The sequence below is a fragment of the Lepus europaeus genome, chromosome 4 (genome assembly GCF_033115175.1).
Source record: "Lepus europaeus isolate LE1 chromosome 4, mLepTim1.pri, whole genome shotgun sequence".
Taxonomy (NCBI): domain Eukaryota; kingdom Metazoa; phylum Chordata; class Mammalia; order Lagomorpha; family Leporidae; genus Lepus; species Lepus europaeus.
Window position 1 is genome coordinate 134,038,322 of NC_084830.1, and position 21,425 is coordinate 134,059,746.

The following is a 21,425-nucleotide window of genomic DNA, read 5'->3' on the forward strand; positions in this document are numbered from 1 at the left end:
CTGCACCTGCATGGGAGACCAAGAGAAGCACCTGGCTCCTGCCTTCGGATCAGCGCAGTGCGCCAGCTGCAGCACCAACGGAAAAGGAAGACCTTTCTCTCTGTCTCTCACTGTGCACTCTGCTTGTTAAAAAAAAAAAAAAAAAAAAAAAAAAAAGGTAACACATTATACACTAGTGAATTTTGAGATATGAGTTATATCATTTAAGTTTTCTGTAATAATCCACATGTGTATTGCCAAAATTTTAGGAAGAGTTGATTTTAGTTGACCATAGAAGCAATAAAAAAGCAAAGTGTTTCTACTTTGAATTTTGATCTTGACTGTCTCTAATGTTGTTACAGGCATGTGCCGATAAATTGAAAAGAGAAATAGAACTCTATGGTTGTCCTCCTGATTTTCCAGATGAAGAAGAGGAGGAGGAAGAAATCAGCGTTAAAACAGAGGATATAATAATTAAGGATAAAGCTAAAGGAAAAAAGGTTTGGTGGTTATTGATACTTACGTTGGTTGAGGTTTTCTGTTTGTCTAGTTTATACATGTGTTCCTAATATCAGCACAGAGACTGGCATATAAAATATGCTTGGTAGTTTTAAAAACAGTATTGGAGTGAGCTTCTAGCCTAGTGGTTAAGAGTGCCTGGTACATCAGAGAATTTGGTTTCGATCCCTAACATGGTTGCATATTATAGCTTCCTGCTATACAGACTCTGGGAGTCAGTGATAGGCTCCTGCCGCCTGTATGGGACACCTGGATTGTGTTCCTGGCTTTGGCCTGGCATTTTGTGTGTTTAAGGGAGTGGACCAGTGGATGAGAGCGCTTTCTCCCTCTGTCCCTTCCTCTCTTGTCTTTCTGGCTCTCAAAGAAATTTTAAAAACTAAAAAGTATCAAATAATGATCCTACTGACTTTTTTGTCACTTTTTTTGAGATAATTCTGGAATTATAAAGGAGTTGTAAGATGTAGAGAGGCCGGAGCTGCGGCTCACTAGGCTAGTCCTCCACTTGCGGTGCTGGCACCCCGGATTCTAGTCCCGGTTGGGGCACTGGATTCTGTCCCAGTTGCTCCTCTTCCAGGCCAGCTCTCTGCTATGGCCCGGGAAGGCAGTGGAGGATGGCCCAAGTCCTTGGGCCCTGCACCCGCATGGGAGACCAGGAGGAAACAACTGGCTCCTGGCTTTGGATTGGCGTGGCACATTGGCCGCAGCGTGCCAGCTGTAGCGGCCATTTGGGGGGGTCAACCAAAGGAAGGAAGACCTTTCTCTCTGTCTCTGTCTCTGTCTCTCTCTCTCTCTCTCTCACTGTCTAACTCTGCTTGTCCAAAAAAAAAAAAAAAAAAAAAGAGAAAGTTACCATACATGATGCTTCTAGTTTCCCTGATGTTATTTTTTGTAACTATGATATAATCCTCACAATTAAGGAGTTAACACTTAAAAAACAATATTGTTTGCTAAACTGCAGAACTCATTTGTATCTCAAGAGTTTTTCCATTAATGGCCTTTTTTGATTCCAGGTCCAATTCAGGATCCAATATCATGTTTGTTTTTATGTATTCTTGGGTGTCTCTTAGTCTTTCATAGACTTGTATCACCATGACACTTGTAAAAAATTTTGTTTATTTTGTTTTTTGCTACTGTAATAAAATACCACAGATTGAGTAGTTTATAATGACCAGAAATGTATTTATTGGCTCATGGTTCCCTGTGGAAGCTGAGAATTCCTCGCTCGAAGAGCTGGCATCTTGGTGAGGGCTATCTTGCTGCATCATCCCATGGCAGAAGGGCAGAGAAAGGGAGACAGCCAGAGAGAGAAAGAGGGAGAGAAAGCAGGCAAGCCAGAAGGGGCCAAGCTTCACGCTAATTGTATTAATCATTTCGTGGGAGAAGAGCCTTCATGGCGTCATTGCCTTTTAGAGGTTTTGCTTCCTGATGAAGATTAAGTTTCCGGCACATTCCTGTCAGGGACATTTTCAAACCATACATAAACTTGTAGCTCAGTTTGAATTTATGTCATGCTTTCTCATTGTTAGATTGAGGTTATTGATTTTTGGGACGCATACCAGAGGAGAGATATGTTCTCAGTGTATTGTACCAGGGAATATATGATGCTGATATGGCTTACTGGTGATATTAACATTCATCATTTGGTTAAAAGGATGTCTATCAGGTTTTTCTACTATAACGACTCCAGTTACCTACGTAGTTTACATATTTTGGGAGAGATACTTTAAGGCTATAGATATAATAACCAATTTTTTAAAAGTATTTGCTCTTTTTTTTTTTTTTGTGGGTGTTATTGCAAAAGTTTTTCTAGCTTTGGCCTGTAAGAGTTCTTTTAGGATGGTTACTGTATCCATTTGATATTCTACCATTGTTTCTTTGGAAAAAAAAAAAAAAGCACTTTTCTTTGAGAGCCCACAAGATGCTCCAGGATTATCTTGTATTTTTTGTGCTTTGGCCCTAAAGTCAATCACTTCTATAAGGAACCCTGGCTCCCTTTATTGAAACGTGTTCACAAACTAACTTGTAGGGCTAGATAGGCTCATCACTAATAGGAGTCACTGCTTCTAGGCTGTTTAAATGATGATATAGTCATAAGTAGCTTAATCTAAGGAATGAGTTGTCAGGCAGTTTCATTGTTTTGGGAATATAATAGGTTATGCTTACTCAAACCTTGATGGTATAGTGTTTTTTTGTTATTGTTGTTTTTTCCTCAAAGGTTTATTTTATTTATTTGAAGGCAGAGTTACAGAGAGAGAGGGAGACATAGAGGAAGAGATCTTCCATCCACTGCTTCTTCCCCTAAATGGCTGCAATGGCTGGAGCTGTGCCAGGCAGAAGCCAAGAGCTGGGAGCTTCATCTGGATCTGAAGGAGTCTTAAGAGCAGGGGCCCAGGGACTTCGACCATCTTCGGCTGCTTTCCCAGGCTGATTAACAGGGAGCTAGATGGGGAGTGGAACAGCCGGGACTTGAGCCAGTGCCCACATGGGATGGCATGTGTGCCTTCTTGATGGCAATCAAGACAGGGAGTAAACACAAGATGTGTGAGGTGATTAACACAGCGTACTGTGTAACAGTAAACTTTTGATAAATAGAAGGGATACACTCTAAAATAATGATAGTATACTGAATAATAAACTAGGAACATAGTTGTTTGTTCTTTTTTTAAAAGATTTATTTATTTATTTGAAAGAGTTACAGAGAGAGAGGAGGGGCAGAGAGAGAAAGAGAGAGGTCTTCCATCCGCTGGTTCACTCCCCAGTTGGCCACAGTAGCCAGAGCTGCGCCAATCTGAAGCCAGGAGCTAGGAACTTCTTATGGGTCTCCCACACTGGTGCAGGGGCCCAAGGACTTGGGCAATTTAGTATTGCTTTCCCAGGCCACAGCAGAGAGCTGGATCGGAAGTGGAGCAGCTGGGACTCGAACTGGCATCCATATGGGATGCCGGCGCTTCAGGCCAGGGCGTTAACTCACTGTGCCACAGTGCTGGCCCCGTGTTGTTTGTTCTTATCAAGTGTTATGTACTGTACATAGTTGTGTGTACTGTACTTTTTTTTTTAGAGATTTATTTGAAAGATAGAGCTACAGTGAGGTAGAGACAGAGATAGACAGAGAGAGAGAGAGAGAGAGAGAGAGAGAGAAGAGAAGAGAAGAGAGAGAAGAAAGATGTCTTCCCTCTGCTGGTTCACTTCCTGAATGACTGCATTGGCCAGAGCTGATCTAATCTGAAGCCAGGAGACAGGAGCTTCTTTTGGGTCTCCTATGTGGGTGCAGGGGCCCAAGGACTTGGATCATCTTCTGCTTTCCCAGACCATAGCAGGGAGTTGGATTGGAAGTGGAGCAGCTGGGTCTTGAACCAGTGCCCATATGGGATGCTGGTGCTGTAGGCCAGAGCTTTAACCCTCTGTGCCACAGCACCGACCCCTGTACTGTACTTTTATCCTATTGGCAGTGCGGTAGGTTTTGCAACCTGTAGATGGCTACAAGGCATCGGGAGTTTTTCAGTTTTATTATAATATGAGCTAACATTGTTGTGATGTGGCCTTGATCCAAACACTGATATGTGCCATATGTGTCCTAGTCCTTGATTCACACATCTGTATTGCTTTATTTGTAAATATATTTATTAAAACTTTTTAAAAGATTTATTTATTTGAAAAGAGGAGTTACAAGGAGAGAGAGAGAGACAGAAAGAGATCTTCCATGCTGGTTCACTCCCTATATGGTCCCAGTGGCTGGGCCTGGTCCAGGCTGAAGCCAGGAGCCCAGAACCACATCTAGGTTTCCCCTGTGGAAGAAAGACTCAGGTACTTGGGCCATCTTCTGCTTTCCCAGGAGTGTTAGCAGGGAGCTGGATCGTAAATGGAGCTGCCAAGACCCAAACTGTGCTTGTATGGGATGCTGGCGTTGCAGGTGGTGGCTTAGCTCACTGCGCCACAACAAGTTAATTTATTTTAAAATAAATAAGTTTGTGTAGATACTCCTAGCCTGATTTTAGCACCATGGAGCTTGTTTCTAGCATTTTCCCCTTGGTTGTGACTTCTTACTACAATAGTGAGAAACATGCTGTTTTTTTCTGTAGTATATTTATTTATTTGGTCAGTGCTTATCTGTTAGTAAAATTGTATCAGAATTGCTAATTGTACCCTGGGAGAAGCAGTTTTACCAACCAAAAACAGTGTTTACATATAGTCCTTTTTATCTTCAGAGTCTACTCACCCCCTTTCTTCCCTGACCTCTTCAGTGTGGTTGTATCATATATTTATAATTCAATTATATATATTTGCCAAAGTCTGCATCCATTTTTGGTTCTCTGAATCCTGATTCAGTTAAAAATTTTTTCTACATATAGTGAAATTAAATTTACTGTTTGTAGCGTTTAGTTCTGTGAATTTTACTACCATGGAACCTCTTAGAGCAGTTTCCTTCCCTTCAGAATTCCTTTGCGCTGCCTTTGTGCAGTTTTTTTTTTTTTTTTTTGACAGGCAGAGTGGACAGAGAGAGATAGAGAGAAAGGTCTCCCTTTGCCGTTGGTTCACCCTCCAGTGGCCGCCACGGCTGGCGCCCCGCGCTAATCCAAAGGCAGGTGCCAGGCCAGGCGCTTATCCTGGTCTCCCATGGGGTGCAGGGCCCAAGGACTTGGGCCATCCTCCACTGCACTCCCTGGCCACAGCAAAGAGCTGGCCTGGAAGAGGGGCAACCGGGACAGAATCTGGCACCCCAACTGGGACTAGAACCTGGTGTGCTGGCGCCGCTAGGTGGAGGATTAGCCTGTTAAGCCATGGCGCTGGCCCTTTGTGCAGTTTTAAAGTTTAACCCTATTCCTTGCCTCCAACCTTTGGCATTAGGTTGTCTTTTTAATATTGATAAACATTGGAAAAGGAAGAAATTATTGGAGGCTGCTTATTTATAACTAAAAAAGGGTATACATGATATTAGAAGAAAGGAAACGGAGAAGGGTTAGTACTGAGATATTCATAACTCCTCATGGTTTCATCATTTTGGTTATCACTGGTGTCAGTGTCCTGACCATACAGTTTAGCAGATAAAATAGTGCCTGTAAATCCTGTAGTATTCTGACATATCAGGAGTTGTTCTGGAATTTGAAAATTACCAAATTACCAAATGGTGTTATTCACTTAAAATTACTCTGGTCCTGGAATGTTAAGTGGTTGCTGGTTATTTTTTGATGGAGTTTGTTTTTGCTTATTACTTTTCAGAGTAAAGCTGCTGCCAAGGCTGGATCTTCTAAATACCAGTGGGACATTATGAAATCCCTTGGTCTATCTGATGAAGAAATAGTGAAGTTTTCTGAAGCAGAACATTGGCTTGATTATTTCCCACCGCTGGCTATTCAAGATCTAAAGAGAATGGGTCTGAAGGTATGCCCATCACCTCTATAGTTAAAGAAAATAGGGGAGAAAGTGTTTGTTTTAGGTGGTTCTGTAAGATTTGGATGCACTCTCAAATTTAGAATGATAAGTTCTACCTGTATACCACTAAAGAATTGATACTGTTACTGTTAGTTGAGAATTTTCATAGGCTTTGATGTAAGCAATAGATTACTTTATCATTTACTACACTGGGAAGTATTTTGGTACATTAACAACTAGTAGAAAGGAGATTAGTCAAAAAATATGAAGAAGCCAAAAAATAACTTGAATATTTAGAAATTCATTGATGTGTTACTTAAGAGATTCTTCTGAATTTATTATATATCTCCTGAATATTTGTTAATATATAATTCTATATTTTTTTTTTTAAGTATTTATTTATTTGAAAGGCAGAGTTACAGAGAGGCAGAGGCAGAGCCAGAGCCAGAGGTAGAGAGAGAGAGAGGTTTTTCATCCATTGGTTCACTCCTCAGATGGCTGCAATGGCCAAAGCTGCGCCGATCCGAAGCCAAAAGCCTGGAGTTTCTTCTGGGTCTCCCATGTGGGTGCAGGGGCCCAAGGACTTGGGACATTGTCTACGCTTTCCCAGGCCACAGCAGAGAGCTAGATTGAAAGTGGAACAGCCAGGACTCGAACTGCTGCCCATATGGGATGCTGGCACTGCTTTACCTGCTGTGCCATAGTGCTGGCCTCAAAACTATGTTCTTTTTTTTTTTTTTTCTTTATTTTTCTTTATTTGACAGGTAGAGTTTACAGACAGTGAGAGAGACAGAGAGAAAGATCTTCCTTCCATTGGTTCACTCTCCAAATGGCCGCAATGGCCGGAGCTATGCCGATCCGAAGCTAGGAGCCAAGAGTTTCTTTAGTCTCCCATGCGGGTGCAGGGGCCTATGGACTTGGGTCATCCTCTACTGCTATCCCAGGCCATAGCAGAGAGCTGGACTGGAAGAGGAGAACCTGGCGTCCATATGGAATGCCGGCGCTGCAGGCGGAGGACTAACCTAGTGCACCATGGTGCTGGCCCCCAAAACTATTCTTAAAAGCACAATAATGTAAATATAAATTAATGTAGTATACAGTAAGTAGAACTTAATTGTTTTCCTAATAGGTGAAATAATTCTAAGTTATGAAATAAAGACGAGTAAACAGCTGATTCAGAGGAATTCTGTTTTAAAGATTTTGTGTGTTTCTTAAAAATCACCTTTCGTTTGTTTCTTTCTGTAGGTAGATTGGAGGCGTTCCTTTATCACCACTGATGTTAATCCTTACTATGATTCATTTGTCAGGTGGCAATTTTTAACATTAAGAGAAAGAAACAAAATTAAATTTGGGAAACGGTGAGTTTGTTTACATTCATGTAATATAGCGATAATCATATAATATCTATTATAATTTGGTTTCCTTTAACCAGCTTTTCCTTTGTCTCTCTATTTTTGTAATTTTGTTGTTACTGTTCTTTTTTTTCCCCAGAAACCTTTTATTTAAGGAATACAAGCTTCATGCATTTCATAAATGCAACTTTAGGAATATAATGATTGTTCCCACCATACCCACCCTCCTACCCACACTCCTACCCCTCTTCCTCCTCCCTCTCCTATTTCCATTCTTATTTTTTACTAAGATCTATTTTCAATTTATTTTATACACATATAATTAACTCTGTACTAGGTAAAGAGTTACACAAATTGTATGAAAAAAAAAAAAAAAAACTGTTCCTCAACAGTTGAGGCAAAGGCTGCTCAAAGTCATTGCATCTTGAGGTGTTAATTTCTCTTCTATAGATTACCTCTTAGGAGCTCTATTAGTCATCACAGATCAGGGAGAACATATTGTATTTATCCTTTTGGGACTGGCTTATTTCACTCAGTATGTTTTCCAGTTTCATCCATTTTGTTTCAAATGACAGGATTTCATTTTTTTTTTTTTACCACTCTGTGGTATTCCATTGTGTATGTATCCCATAATTTCTTTATTCAGTCTTTAATTTATGGGCATTTGGGTTGATTCCATGTCTTAGCTGTTGTTAATTAAGCTGCAATAAACATGGGGATACAGATAACTATTTTGTATGATGTATCATTTCCCTTGGGTAAATTCCAAGGAGAGGGATGACTGGGTCATATGATAGGTCTATATTCAGATTTCTAACGTATCTCCATACTGTCTTCCACAGTGGCTGTACCAATTTACATTCCCCCCAATAGTGGATTAGGTTACCTTTTTCCCCACAGTGTTGCCAACATTTGTTGTTCGTTGATTTCTGTACAGAAGCCATTCTAACAAGGGTGAGGTGATACTTCATTGTAGTTTTGATTTGCATTTCCCTGACAGCTAGTGATCCTGGCCATTTGGATTTCCTTTTTTGAGAAATGCCTCTTTCAGTCATTTGCCCATTTCTTAACTGAGTTGTTTGTTTTCTTGTTGAGTTTCTTGATCTCTTTATATATTCTGGTTATTAATCCTTTACAGTTGTTTAGTTTGCTAATAATTTCTCCCATTCTTTCTATTGCCTCTTCACTTTGCTGTGTGTTTCTTTTGCAGTGCAGAAGCTTCTCGATTTGATGGAATCCCATTTGTCAGTTTTGACTTTGGTTGTTTTTGCCTCTGGAGTCTTTTTCCAAGAAGTTTTTGCCTATGCCAATGTCTTGCAGGGTTTCCCCAATGTTCTCTAGTATTTTGATGGTATTGGGGTGTAGATGGCCTAAGTGTTTGGTTTCCTGCCAAATATGTGGGAGACCTGGCTGAAGCTCCTGGCTCTTGGCTTCTGCCTGGCCCAGCACTGACTCTTGTGGCTATCTGGGAGATAAACCGGTGGATGGAATGTTTTTTATTTCAGTGTCTCCCCCTCTCTCTCTGTAACTCTGACTTTCAAAGTAAATAAATCCTACAAAAAGATGTTAGGAACAATCTTCCTAAGCAGGGTAAAACTAAAGGATATTACAATAATATTTGTCACTTATTATTTTTTAGGTATACCATTTATTCTCCAAAAGATGGACAGCCTTGCATGGATCATGACAGACAAACTGGAGAGGTAATTAGTTATGATGTAGAGTAGTTATTATAATCATTTTTAATATGGCCATGGAGTTTAGGAAATAGATCAAAAACCTAAACAAAGCTTCTTTCAGTACTGAAGTGTCTAGTTATATTATTCTGTTGAGTGATGGGTATGTAGGGGGAGATAGAATATCATTATAGGCACCTATGTCTTGTCTAGGGCCTTACAGTTCTAAGGGTGGTCCATCTAGCAATAGCATCATGTTATCACTAAAAAACACTTGAGCCTCATTGTTGAGCCTCATACCAGAGTTGCTGAATTAAAACATCTGTGGGTGTGGCCCAGGAGTCTGTGCTTCTTCAGGCTCTCAGTGTGACTGATATGCACACTCGTGTTTGAGAAGGACCATTTGGAATATACATAGCTCTAAAAAGAATGTGAGAAAGGTAATGAGCTATGTGGCTAACTTTGTTGTACATAGATTTCATTTATCCTTCCTTTGATAATATGCCTGCTTGCTTATTCTCAAAGTGCTTCTAGCCATGCATGACATTAATTCACTCTATATTCTTGTGGCACTTTTTTTTTCTTTATTTATTTGAAAGGTAGAGTTACAGAGGGAGAGAGGGAGAGACAAAGGGAGGGAGATCTTCCATCTGCTGATTCACTCCCCAAATGACTGCAGTAGCCAAGTCTGGGCCACGCTGAAGCAGGGAGCCTGGAACTCTATCCAGGTTTTCCAAGTGGGAGGCAGGGACCCAGGGACTTGAACTATCGTCTTCTGCCTCCCAGGTATAAATTACTGGGAAGCTGGAATGAGAAGCACAGTTGGGACTTGGACCCAGGCACTTGGATATGAGTTGATGGTGTCCCATATGTCATCTTAACCTCTGTGCCCTGTGCCTGCTCCATTTTCAGAGTGTTTCTGGTGTTTCTGTTTATTACCTCACATGTTCTTCATGACAGTCCGGTGTGAAACACGGCATAATTATTTTCAGATAAGGAAAGACGGGCTCAGAGAAATTCTTACTCCCTTGCGTCAAGCTGTTTGTAAGGGAATATGCTCTGTATATCATCTGATGCCTAGCTCAGCATATGTTTGTCAAGACTGTACTCTGAGACCTGCCCTGGGGGACAGGATTGGTTTTGGTTGTATCTTCTAACTGCTATTTTGGTTGTAAAGTTTTTCCTGTGCAATAGATTTCCATTTGGATGTGCTCAGCACACCACTGGCAGTCTTCATTGGAAGAAAGAATTACTCTAATGCACAAATCCATGTAGAAATTTGGATCAGATCTTTCATTAGTAGGTTTAATCTAGGTCTTTTTCCCTCTCACTTTATTTGTTTGTTTGTTTTTGTTTATTTGTTTAGGGTGTTGGACCCCAGGAATATACTTTAATCAAACTGAAAGTGCTTGAGCCATACCCATCCAAATTAAGGTTGGTTTGCCAAAGAGTTACTACTTTATCATTTCTGAATGATAGTTGTGATAGATCCATAGCATTTTGTAACACAAATATGCATTTTTTCTTCTTAGTGGCCTAAAAGGTAAAAATATCTTTTTGGTAGCTGCTACTCTCAGACCTGAGACCATGTTTGGACAGACCAATTGTTGGGTTCATCCTGATGTGAAGTATATTGGATTCGAGACAGTGAATGGTGATATATTCATCTGTACCCAGAGAGCAGCCAGGAACATGTCATACCAGGGATTCACCAAAGACAACGGAGTGGTGCCTGTTGTTAAGGAATTAATGGGGGAGGTAAGTTGAAAGCAGTTGAATTTAGAGGAAAATTTTAACAGGGAAGCTTCAGAAAAGAATATTTTAAAGAACTTTTAAATTGAAGTCTGTAAGAGGTGTTCAGAAAGTTCATTGAAAATGTGTTTTATGAAAAAATTGCATGAATTTAAACATTTTTTGCACTGAGATAAATTTTCCTTTTGTTCCATTTTCCACAAGCTTATTCAGGTACCCCTGTACGTATAGTAAAGTGTGTAAGTTCTAATTTGGTGAAGTGTGTAAGTTGTATAATTTGATGCATTGTTATATGTGTATATACTTTTGTATGCACCACCCAAATCCAGCTGTAGCACAGTTCCAGTGCCCCAAGGACTCTCTCATGTCCATTTCATACTCAGTACTCATGCTGTCCTCCAAATCAGTCATTGTTCTTTTTTTTTTTTTTTTTAAGATTTATTTATTTATTTGAAATTCAGAGTAACACAGAGAGAGGAGAGGCAGAGAGAGAGAGAGGTCTTCCTTCCGATGGTTCACTCTGCAGTTGGCTACAATGGCTGGAGCTGTCTGATCCAAAGCCAGGGCGGGTGCAAGGGCCCAAGGACTTGGGCCATCTTCTACTACTTTCTCAGGGCACAGCAGAGAACTGGATTGGAAGTGGAACAGCCGGGTCTCAAATCAGTGCCCATATGGGATGCCGCACTTCAGGCCAGGGCTTTAACCCGCTGTGCCACAGCACTGGCCTCAGTCATTGTTCTGACTGCAGCAAAAGTTAGTTTTTGAACTTAGAACTATATACTATTTAGAATTTTTAGAATTATATTCAGTGTCTTTTTCAACATTATGTTAGATTCATTTGGGTAGGTAGGAGTCATTCTTTTTTTTTTTGTTGCTCTGTAATATTGTATTATTGTATCACTAAAACTCTGAGTGTGTGTGTGTTTGTGTGTTTTAAGATTTATTTATTTATTTAAAAGAGTTAGAAGGGGAAAAACAGAGAGATACATATTCAATCCACTGGTTCATTCCCTAGATGACTGCAATGGCCGAGGCTGGTCCAGGCTGAAGGCAGCAGCCAGGAGATTATTCCAGGCCTTCCACATGGATAGTAGGGGCCAAAGCCACTTGGGCCATCTTCTGCTGCTCTTTCCAGGCCATTGGCAGGGAGCTGGATCAGAAGTGGAGCAGCTAGGACACAAACCAGTGCCCATATGGGATGCCATTGTGCGTGCAGGTGATCAATTTACCTGCTGTGCCGCAATGTTGGCCTCTAAAATTGTATTTTTACAACTTATATTTCTACTCATTTAAGTTTCTGGTTGAAAAATACAGCCTAGCTGCATTAGACATATTATCTTCTGAGTGTTAATACCTGTCTTCCTGGTAATACTAAATTTGGACTACGGCTTTTTTTTTGTTCTGAAAAGAAAGTCTTAATTGATGTTAATTAAATCTAGATGGTTATAGTTCTTAACCCTTGCAATTTACCTACTACTTAATCATTATTTCTGAGTGTGTTTTTTTTCATTTGATGAGTATTGATGTTTGGTTAAAATAACCTTGTTTTTTAAATTTTATATTTTTATTTGAAAGAGTGACAGAGGGAGAGACAGAAATCTTCCATTCGCTGGTTACTACCCAAATGTCCACAACAGACAGGCTGATGCCAGGATCCAGGAACCCCATCAGAGTCTCCCAATGGGTGTTTTGAACCATCATTTGATTTTCTCGGGCTTTCTAGAACACTGAACTGGAAGTGGTATAGCTGAGATTTGAACCAGGTGCTTTGATGTGGGAGGCGAGTGTCCCAAGTGGTGGCTTAACCCTCTATACCACAATGCCCACCCTAAATAATCTTTTTAATGAAAAACATGAATAGAGTACTTTCTTAGCTTAGTTCTTCTTTTAAATTGAACTTCTGTTTTATATTTATTTTGTAAACATATATTTTGTTTAGATTGCTATATATGGATAAGCCTCAAAATTCCAGACACGGAATTATAGAAAACATACCTGTAGTCATCTGTTCGCCCTTCTTGAGGTGGTCAGTTATATCTGTGTTTTGTGTATCTTTCCAGGATATTTCATGAATATACAAAGAAATGCATATGTATTATTTTCTCTTTGTTTTGTTTTAGCACCATGGCAATATACTTTGTACATTTGTGCTGCAACTTGATTTCTGTTAACTTCTTGGCAATCATTTTATCAGAACGTAAAATTTCTCTGTTACTTTTTAACACTTATGTAGTATTCCATTGTTTGGCTATACCACAACTGTAACTTTTTTTTCTATTAATAAATGTTTGGATTGTTTCCTGTGGTTTTCTTTTAGGCATATCTTAGTAGTTCCTATTGTTGGAGTTTTGTGTCAGAGGTTTTTGACATCATTATTCCCATCACATTTTTCCTGATGTTAATACAGTTTCTTTCCATGTTAATTCCAGCAAATTCTAGAGGAAATAGATGTTATAATTTAAAAAATAGCTTTCAACATTTAAATATGTTACAATATATCACTGTCACTCATATGACTGCATATGCTATAAAGAAAACTTGTACATAGGCTTAAAATGGATGGCCTTTTGTGAGACACTGAGCGGAATGGGAAGGGTATTCCTCAGCTAGAGCCAGCAGCTGCAGCCTGGTGGCATATGAGAATGTGGGTCTGATACTGCTAGATCATCTGAATATTTTCTGATAGAAATTAGAATTATCTTTTCCTCAGTTGGTATGGATATTTTTCATTTTAAATGAGTAGTAGTCCATCTTCTTGATGTAGCATCTTTCATTAAATCAATTTTCTATTTCTTAAAGCTTTAATTGTTTTCAGGTTTTGCTAGTATAATTAGTACTGGACAGACTTAAAGAAAAAAATGAAAATTTAAAAAAAATTATTTATTTATTTGGAAGTGAAAATTACAGAGAGAGAGATCTTCTGTCTGCTGGTTCACTCCCCAAATGGCTGCAACAACCAGGGCTGAGCCAGGTTGAAGCCTGGAGCTGGGAGCTTCTGGATCTCCCACATGGAGGCAGGGACCCAAGCACAATTGCTAGCTTCTTGAGGCTTAAAATATTAATGTTGTTTTAAATTCTAATAGTTCCAAATAAATTTCCTTACCTTTTATTTGATCTTGTTCTTCTGCAGGAAATGCTTGGGGCATCCCTTTCTGCACCTTTAACATCCTATAAAGTGATCTATGTTCTCCCAATGCTCACGATTAAGGAGGATAAAGGTAAAGTGTTTGTTTATTTTTAGAAATACTTTGACATTCACATTCTGACTTGTATTAGTTAATTCCACACTTCCTTTTGTAAGGCACTGGTGTGGTCACAAGTGTTCCTTCTGATTCTCCTGATGATAATGCTGCCCTCAGAGACTTGAAGAAAAAGCAAGTAAGGATCTGAATTTCATTTTTTTTTTTTTTAGAATTATTTTATTGTACTTGAAAGACAGAATTACAGAAAGGGTTAGAGCCAGAGAAAGAGGTCTTCCATTCTGCTGGTTCACTCCCCAAATGATCGCAATGGCCAGAGCAGAGCTGATCCGAAGCCAGGAGCCAGGAGCTTCTTCCTGGTCTCCCATGCCGGTGCAGGGGCCCAAGGGTTTGGGCCATCTTCTGCTGCTTCCCAGGCCATAGCAAAGAGCTGGATCGGAAGAGGAGCAGCCGGGATTCAAACCGGTGCCCATATGGGATGCTGGCACTGCAGGCTGGGGCTTTAACCCACTGCGCCACAGCACCAGCCCCAGGAGCTGAATTTCATGTTATTCCTCTTCACAATCTCATTGGTTAGGTACAGCTGTAGTAAGAAACTAAGCTAAAATGCTAGACATTTTTCTCTCAACTTCTATCTGTAACCAGTTTTTTAATGTTTATATGTTTTCTGTGATTGAACATTTGAAATTAATGTTACATTGAATTGTGAAAAAATTTTTGGGTACTCATATTTTCATCGTTTTAAATGGGAATATGAATCTCAGTTTAAGTGTTGTGTGCTTGTGTGTCTGCATTTTTGCTTTTCACTGTGTGGTTTCCTCATTTAAACTGTCACTATAACTCAAGCTTTTGAGTTTTAAAAGGTCACAGATCCCTTCTTGAGGTATTTAGTAAAGTTGAAAAGTTGCTCTGTGTGGAGAGAACAAATAATAGTTTAAAAAAGTTTGGAGGTTGCTTTTTTCATAATTCTACTTGCAAAGTGTTGATCATAATGTTAACTTGCCAATTTTTTTGTAGGCCTTACGAGCAAAGTATGGAATTAGAGATGATATGGTCTTGCCATTTGAGCCTGTGAGTACCCAGATATTCCACAGTGTTGACATTGGTTTCTTTATCAGAGTGAAAAAAAGAGCTAACATGTTTTGCTTGTAACAAAAGTAAATAATTGGTAGAGTATGAAAATAGGGATTTGTTCACTTTTTTTTTTTTTTTTTAAATTTTTTTATTTGACAGGTAGAGTTATAGACAGTGAGAGGGAGAGACAGAAAGGTCTTCCTTCCGTTGGTTCACTTCCCAAATGGCCACTATGGCCAGCGCTGCGCCAATCCAAAGCTAGGAGCCAGGCACTTCTTCCTGGTCTCCCACGCGGGTGCAGGGGCCCAAGCACTTGGGCCATCCTCCACTGCCCTCTCGGGCACAGCAGAGAGCTGGACCAGAACCTAGTGCCCATGTGGGATGCCGTAGCCACAGGTGGAGGATTAACCAAGTGAGCCACTGCGCCAGCCCTAATTTCTTTTTTAAAGATTTACTTATTTATTTGAAAGGTGGAGTTTTGGGGGGGGTGTGTGTCTTCCATCCACTGGTTCATGCCCCAATGGCCACAGATGGCCAGCCTGGGCCAGGAGGAAGCCAGGAGCCAGGAGCTTCTTTTGATCTCCTGTGTGGGTACAGGGACCCAAGCACCTGGGCCATCCTCTGCTGCTTTCACAGGCCACTAGCAGTGAGATAGATCAGAAGTGAAGCAGGTGAGGCTTGAACCGCTGTCCATTTGAGATGCTGGTGGTGGTGGTGCAGGCTGTGGTTTTAACCCCGTATGCCATTCTGCTGACCCCAATAAGTATTTTCTTACTGTAACCTGGCACCTGAAGTTCTGGTAAAAACAACTTCCTTTTTTTTTTTTTTTTTAAGATATATTTATTTATTTGAAAGGCAGGGGAAGAGAGAGAAAGATCTTCCATCTGCTGAATCACTTCCCAGATGGCTACAACAGACAGAATTGGGCCAGGCCAAAACCAGGAGCCAGGAGCTCCATCCTGGTCTCCCACAAAGGTGGTAGGAGCTTGTGCACCTGGGCTGTCTTCCTCTGCGTTCCTAGTCACATTAGCAGGGAACTGGGTCATAAGTGGAGCAGCCAGTACTTGAACTGGCACTCTGATTTAGTTTGCCAGTTTTGCACTCAGGGAGGGACTGAGCCCACTGTGCCACAACGCCAGGCCTGACAAACAGCTTTTTAGCATCACTAGTTTATAGTAGCTTGTTTTGCGACTGTGACCAGTTTCTTGGCTTCTAAAGACAATATTTTGCCTTATTACTCATGAATGTTTATTTGTAACCTTAATAACTTTAAAAAAATCCCATACAGCTCTGTTTTATGCTTCTTATGTTTTCATATTAGTGCCTTCAAGAGAAGAGAAGGTAAATTACTAGCAAAAAACTTTGATGAAGAACCCAGAGAACTTAATTAAAAGCAGAAACAGGGTCCTTGACAAAATTAATTATTGACATCATTTTGCTAGTTTTAGCCTTAGTTAACTAATTATATACTCGTGGAGGATTTAGAGCTGGGCATGGTGTGTGGTTGGGGAAAGACATTGTAGGGCTAGGTTTACTGAGGAGGAGGCCAGAGACGTGTTTGGAAGTTTAGTCCCTCTGTGATTGCTGCATGTGTGGCACTGCCTACATGATACATAAAAGTTGAAGTGATGCTCATTGGACTTCAGAAGCAAAAGGACTGGACTTCCAGGGCTCTTCCTGTGTTCATCAGTATGAGTAGGTTCTTCACATTGTTGTCTGCAGGTGCCAGTCATTGATGTCCCTGGTTTTGGGAATCTTTCTGCTGTAACACTTTGTGATGAGTTAAAAATTCAGAGCCAGAATGACCGAGAAAAACTTGCAGAAGCAAAAGAGAAATTATATCTAAAGGGATTTTATGAAGGTGTAAGTAATAGTTTTATTGTTTTTATTTGATTTACTCTATGCTATGTGATTTTCTTCTTATCGATTTAGAAAAATACAGAAAAATTCAACCTAGTTTCAGCTATCCATTGGTTTGAGAGAAATTAATATGAAATTGTGTCTTCTTTTTCTAGATTTCTGTTCAAAAGCATTTACAAAAATTACATTTCAGGAATCTTTAAGGAATGAATGAATTTCTTGAGCAGATATTTCAAATTAGTTAATGTTTTACAGTGCACTCCAAAGGTTTATTGCAGGGAGAATTTCTGGTCCCTTCTTTGCTTGTAATTAAGGAGTTCCTTTTTTAACATAAGCAGTTTCAGTCTATCCATTAATTTACATGTTAATGCCATTAAATGCTAGGTGAGCACAACAAATATACTCTCAACTCTTTTCAGCTCTGAATTTATTTATTTATTTATTTTCAAGTTTTTTTTGACAGGCAGAGTGGACAATGAGAGAGAGAGACAGAGACAAAGGTCTTCCTTTGCCGTTGGTTCACCCTCCAATGGCCGCCGTGGCTGGCGCGCTATTTCCAGCGCAGTACGCTGATCCGAAGGCAGGAGCCAGGTGCTTCTCCTGGTCTCCCATGGGGTACAGGGCCCAAGCACTTGGGCCATCCTCCACTGCACTCCCGGGCCATAGCAGAGAGCTGGCCTGGAAGAGGGGCAACTGGGATAGAATCTGGCGCCCCGACCGGGACTAGAACCCGGTGTGCCGGCACCGCAAGGTGGAGGATTAGCCTGTTGAGCCACGACGCCGGCCCAGCTCTGAATTTATTAATGTGGGATAGATTTCTGTGGAGAATAGACTAGGCTAGAGAAAGTAAAAATTCAGCTAAATTGTTAGCTTCTTGAGGTTGAAATGAAGATTTTTTAAAAGGCACCAATGAGACTGCTTTTTATTTTTATCTTTCTTTCATTTCTCTGGATAAGCAAGGATAAATTAAGTCTTTTTTTTAATAGTACATCTTTTTTTTAATGATTTATTTATTCGAAAGAGTTACACAGAGAGAGGAGAGACAGAGAGAGAGGGTTCCCTCCCCAGATGGCCGCAATGGCCGGAGTTGCGCCAATCCGAAGCCAGGAGCCAGGATCTTCTTCTGGGTCTCCCATGCGGGTGCAGGCGCTCAAGGACTTGGGCCATCTTCTATTGCTTTCTCAGGCCATAGCTGAGAGCTGGATCAGAAGTGGAGCAGCCGGGTCTCAAACCGGCACCCATATGAGATGCTGGTGCTTCAGGCCAGGGTGTTAACCCACTGCGCCACAGCGCCAGCCCCAGTTAAGTCTTTTGAAATTGATCTTTATATTGTGGGTGATAATGAGAGCTAATACTTATATAGCATGTATATATTAACTTATCTATTTATCAAATTAATTCCATTAGGTAGGCATTGTTATTTTCATTTTCACGGTGAAGAAATTGAGGCACAAAGAGATTAAGTAATTTAACAAAGATTAATTAGATAGATAGTCTGTAACAGAACTGGGATTTAAACTAGACAGCTTGGCTGCAGGTTTATTGCAGAGGCAGACAGAGAGAGAGAGATCTACCATCTCTTGGTTCACTCCGGAAATGCCTACCTAAGTCAGGACTTGGAACAGGTCGAAACCAAAAGCTGGAAACTCAATCCAGGTTTCCCCCATGAGTAACTTGGACCCAGCTAGAAACACCACTGTATTAGCTGGAAGCTGGGGTTGGAAGTAGAGCTGGAACTTGAACCTGGGCACTCTGATACAGGATGTGGGCATCCCAAAGAGCATCCCATCTATTGCACCAAACGCTAGACCCAGGATCTCTTTTCGTAACCACTATACCGTAATGGTCATTAAATGTTACTTTATAATGATTGAATAGACATAAAGCATTTTGGTATGTTAGTACTTTGGAGGGTTAAAAAAGAACGTGTGTAGTTAGGGAAAGTTTTGGGAGTAGATGCAAAGTAAATTTTAATTATTTTATGTTTTTTCCCCTCTTCTCATCTTTCTAGGTGATGTTGGTTGATGGATTTAGAGGACAAAAGGTCCAAGATGTAAAGAAGACCATTCAGAAGAAGATGATTGACACTGTATGTGCTAGGCTGTACTTAAAGGTTGTTTAGTGAGAAGAGCTTTTAGTTAATAGACTTTGTAGTGCTACCAGCAGTGAGTTCTGTGACTGGAGCTCCATTAAAGATACCACATAATTTTGTGCAGAAAACACCTATTTGGCAATCATTTAAGTTGAACACCCCACTTACAACGTAGCTGAAGGCAGTGTTTTGAAGTTGCCAAGTGCAGTGCACATACTGAGAACTTGAATGATCCTTTCTGGCAGTGGCCATTTGATGTATGTATGTGTGTAAGTATCTATCTATTCAAAAGGAAGAGTGGAAGAAAGAGGGATAGAGAGAGAGCTCTTCCATCAGCTGGTTCACTCCTCAAAACAACACTACAGCCAGGACTGGGCCAGGCCAAAGTCAGGAGCCTGGAACTGTGTCCTGGTCTCCTACATGGATGGCAGGGCCCCAAGTAATTGGGCCACGTTCCACTGCTTTCCCAGTGGAAGGTGAGCAGGAAGCTGGATCAGAAGCAGAGTAGCTGAAATTCTAATTGGCACTCCACTATGGGATGATGGTGTCACAAGTGGCAGTGCAACCTGCTGTGCCACAATACCAGCCCCTGACAGTGCCTTTTCAGATCCTGGTAGAGGAGTCACATGCCTTTCTTTCTTTCTTTTTTTTTTTTTTTTGACAGGCAGAGTGGATAGTGAGAGAGAGACAGAGAGAAAGGTTTTCCTTTGCCATTGGTTCACCCTCCAATGGCCACTGCGGCCGGCGCATCGTGCTGATCCGAAGCCAGGAGCCGGGTGCTTCTCCTGGTCTCCCATGCGGGTGCAGGGCCCAAGGACTTGGGCCATCCTCCACTGCCTTCCCGGGCCATAGTAGAGAGCTGGCCTGGAAGAGGGGCAACCGGGATAGAATCCGGCGCCCCAACCGGGACTAGAACCCGGTGTGCCGGCGCCGCAAGGCAGAGGATTAGCCTGTTAAGCCACGGCGCCGGCCACATGCCTCTTTCTGTGGTGCTTTTTACTTTTATTAATCCCCTCATCCCTCTGTTTTTGTTTTCTCTTCTGTTAAACTACTTCTTTAATTTTTGCTTTCTCACAATTGTAGAGGGAGATCATGGTGTATCAGTTTATTATATAAGAAAACAGATTCCTCTCTGTTCTTCCACATTCTGTTTAATTTCTCTTCCTTGGAGAGGTCTAATTCCAACCGCTTCAGTAGTTTTAGTGTTGACCTTCATTTCTTTTCAGCAGATCTCTAAATGTTTAGTATAGTTTTTTTGATTTTGACTTTTTCTCAGGTTTAGGCGTCAGCCAATGCCTTCCTACTATGGAAGATCAACATCTAACTCCCCCATCTGTGTCTTCTCTAACGTTATATATTTGTATATACTTTCTCATTCCTTGCCTTTCCAATTCAGTCCCATTCTAGCTTATGTTAGATTAATAGTCATTGTTTATATTTTTGTAACAGGACTCATTCACAATGTAGTGAGTGTATGGTGAGACTTTTTCTTTCCCAGTCTTTGGTTTTCCCTGGACTTAATACTTGTGTTTTGTTTTTAATTTTTTTTCATTATGTTTAAATATACCTAACAATACTCTGTTCCAAACTGTGTCCTAATTAGGTATTTCATCTCTCAGTTTATTTATTTATTTACTTGAAAGAGTTACACAGAGAGAGAAGGAGAGGCAGAGAGAGAGAGAGAGGTCTTCCATCCACTGGTTCACTCCCAAATTGACCATAACGGCCAGAACTGTGCCAATCCAAAGCCAGGAGCCAGGAGCTTCTTCTTGGTCTCCCACGTGGATGCAGGGGCCCAAGTACTTGGGCCATCTTCTGCTTTCCCAAGGAGCTAATTTGGAGGTGGAACAATTGGGATGTGACCTGGCAGTACCTCCAGTACTGATGCTGGTATCACATTTGTGGCTTAATGTGCTACGCTGCAATCCCAGTCCCTGCTGTGTGTAGTTTCTTTTTGAATCTACTGTTTGTGTGTACATAAACAATTTCTAATAACTCAGTTAAAAAAATCCACTTTGGGGACCAGTGTTGTGGTATATCAGGTGAAGCTACCGCCTGTCATGCTGGCATTTCATATGGGTGCTGGTTTATGTCCTGGCTGCTGCACTTGTGGTCCAGCTCCTTTTGGACTTTTGGTCCTTTCTCCTGGGAAAAGCAGAAGAGTGTGACCCAAGTGATTGGGCCCTTGCTACTCACATGGGAGACCTGGATAGAGCTCCTGGTTTTGGCCTGACCTAGCCCTGGTCATTTGGGGAATGAATCAAGGGATGGAAGATCTCTGTCTCTTCCTTTCTGTCTCTAATTCTGATTTTCAAGTAAATAAATAAATACAAATTTTTAAAATCTACTTCGCATGAAAAATTTTCCAGTTAAAAAACAGTGTAGAGTGACTTCTTATGTGTCTGTCACCTAGCTTCAACAATACCAACTCAGGGCCAAATCAAGAACTTTTTACTGATTGATCCTTTTTTATAGGTTGCCATTCTTGTTTCATGGATGTGAGATCTTGTTCTAATCTTGTTTTTCTGAGGAAGATTGGGTACACAAAGGA

The 21,425-nt window shown here is 40.8% G+C and overlaps 1 protein-coding gene across 1 annotated transcript in view; it reads left to right on the forward strand.

Annotated features, from left to right (window-relative positions):
- The window catches only part of LARS1 (leucyl-tRNA synthetase 1), a 76,538-nt gene that overhangs the window by 19,179 nt on the left and 35,934 nt on the right, over positions 1-21,425 (forward strand). Inside the window, exons 5-15 of the mRNA XM_062188909.1 lie at positions 342-479; positions 5,716-5,877; positions 7,114-7,226; positions 8,860-8,923; positions 10,263-10,330; positions 10,429-10,654; positions 13,779-13,866; positions 13,950-14,026; positions 14,866-14,919; positions 16,645-16,785; positions 18,794-18,871. Coding sequence (XP_062044893.1) covers positions 342-479; positions 5,716-5,877; positions 7,114-7,226; positions 8,860-8,923; positions 10,263-10,330; positions 10,429-10,654; positions 13,779-13,866; positions 13,950-14,026; positions 14,866-14,919; positions 16,645-16,785; positions 18,794-18,871 — 1,209 coding nt within the window. The remainder of the gene's footprint in view (positions 1-341; positions 480-5,715; positions 5,878-7,113; positions 7,227-8,859; positions 8,924-10,262; positions 10,331-10,428; positions 10,655-13,778; positions 13,867-13,949; positions 14,027-14,865; positions 14,920-16,644; positions 16,786-18,793; positions 18,872-21,425) is intronic.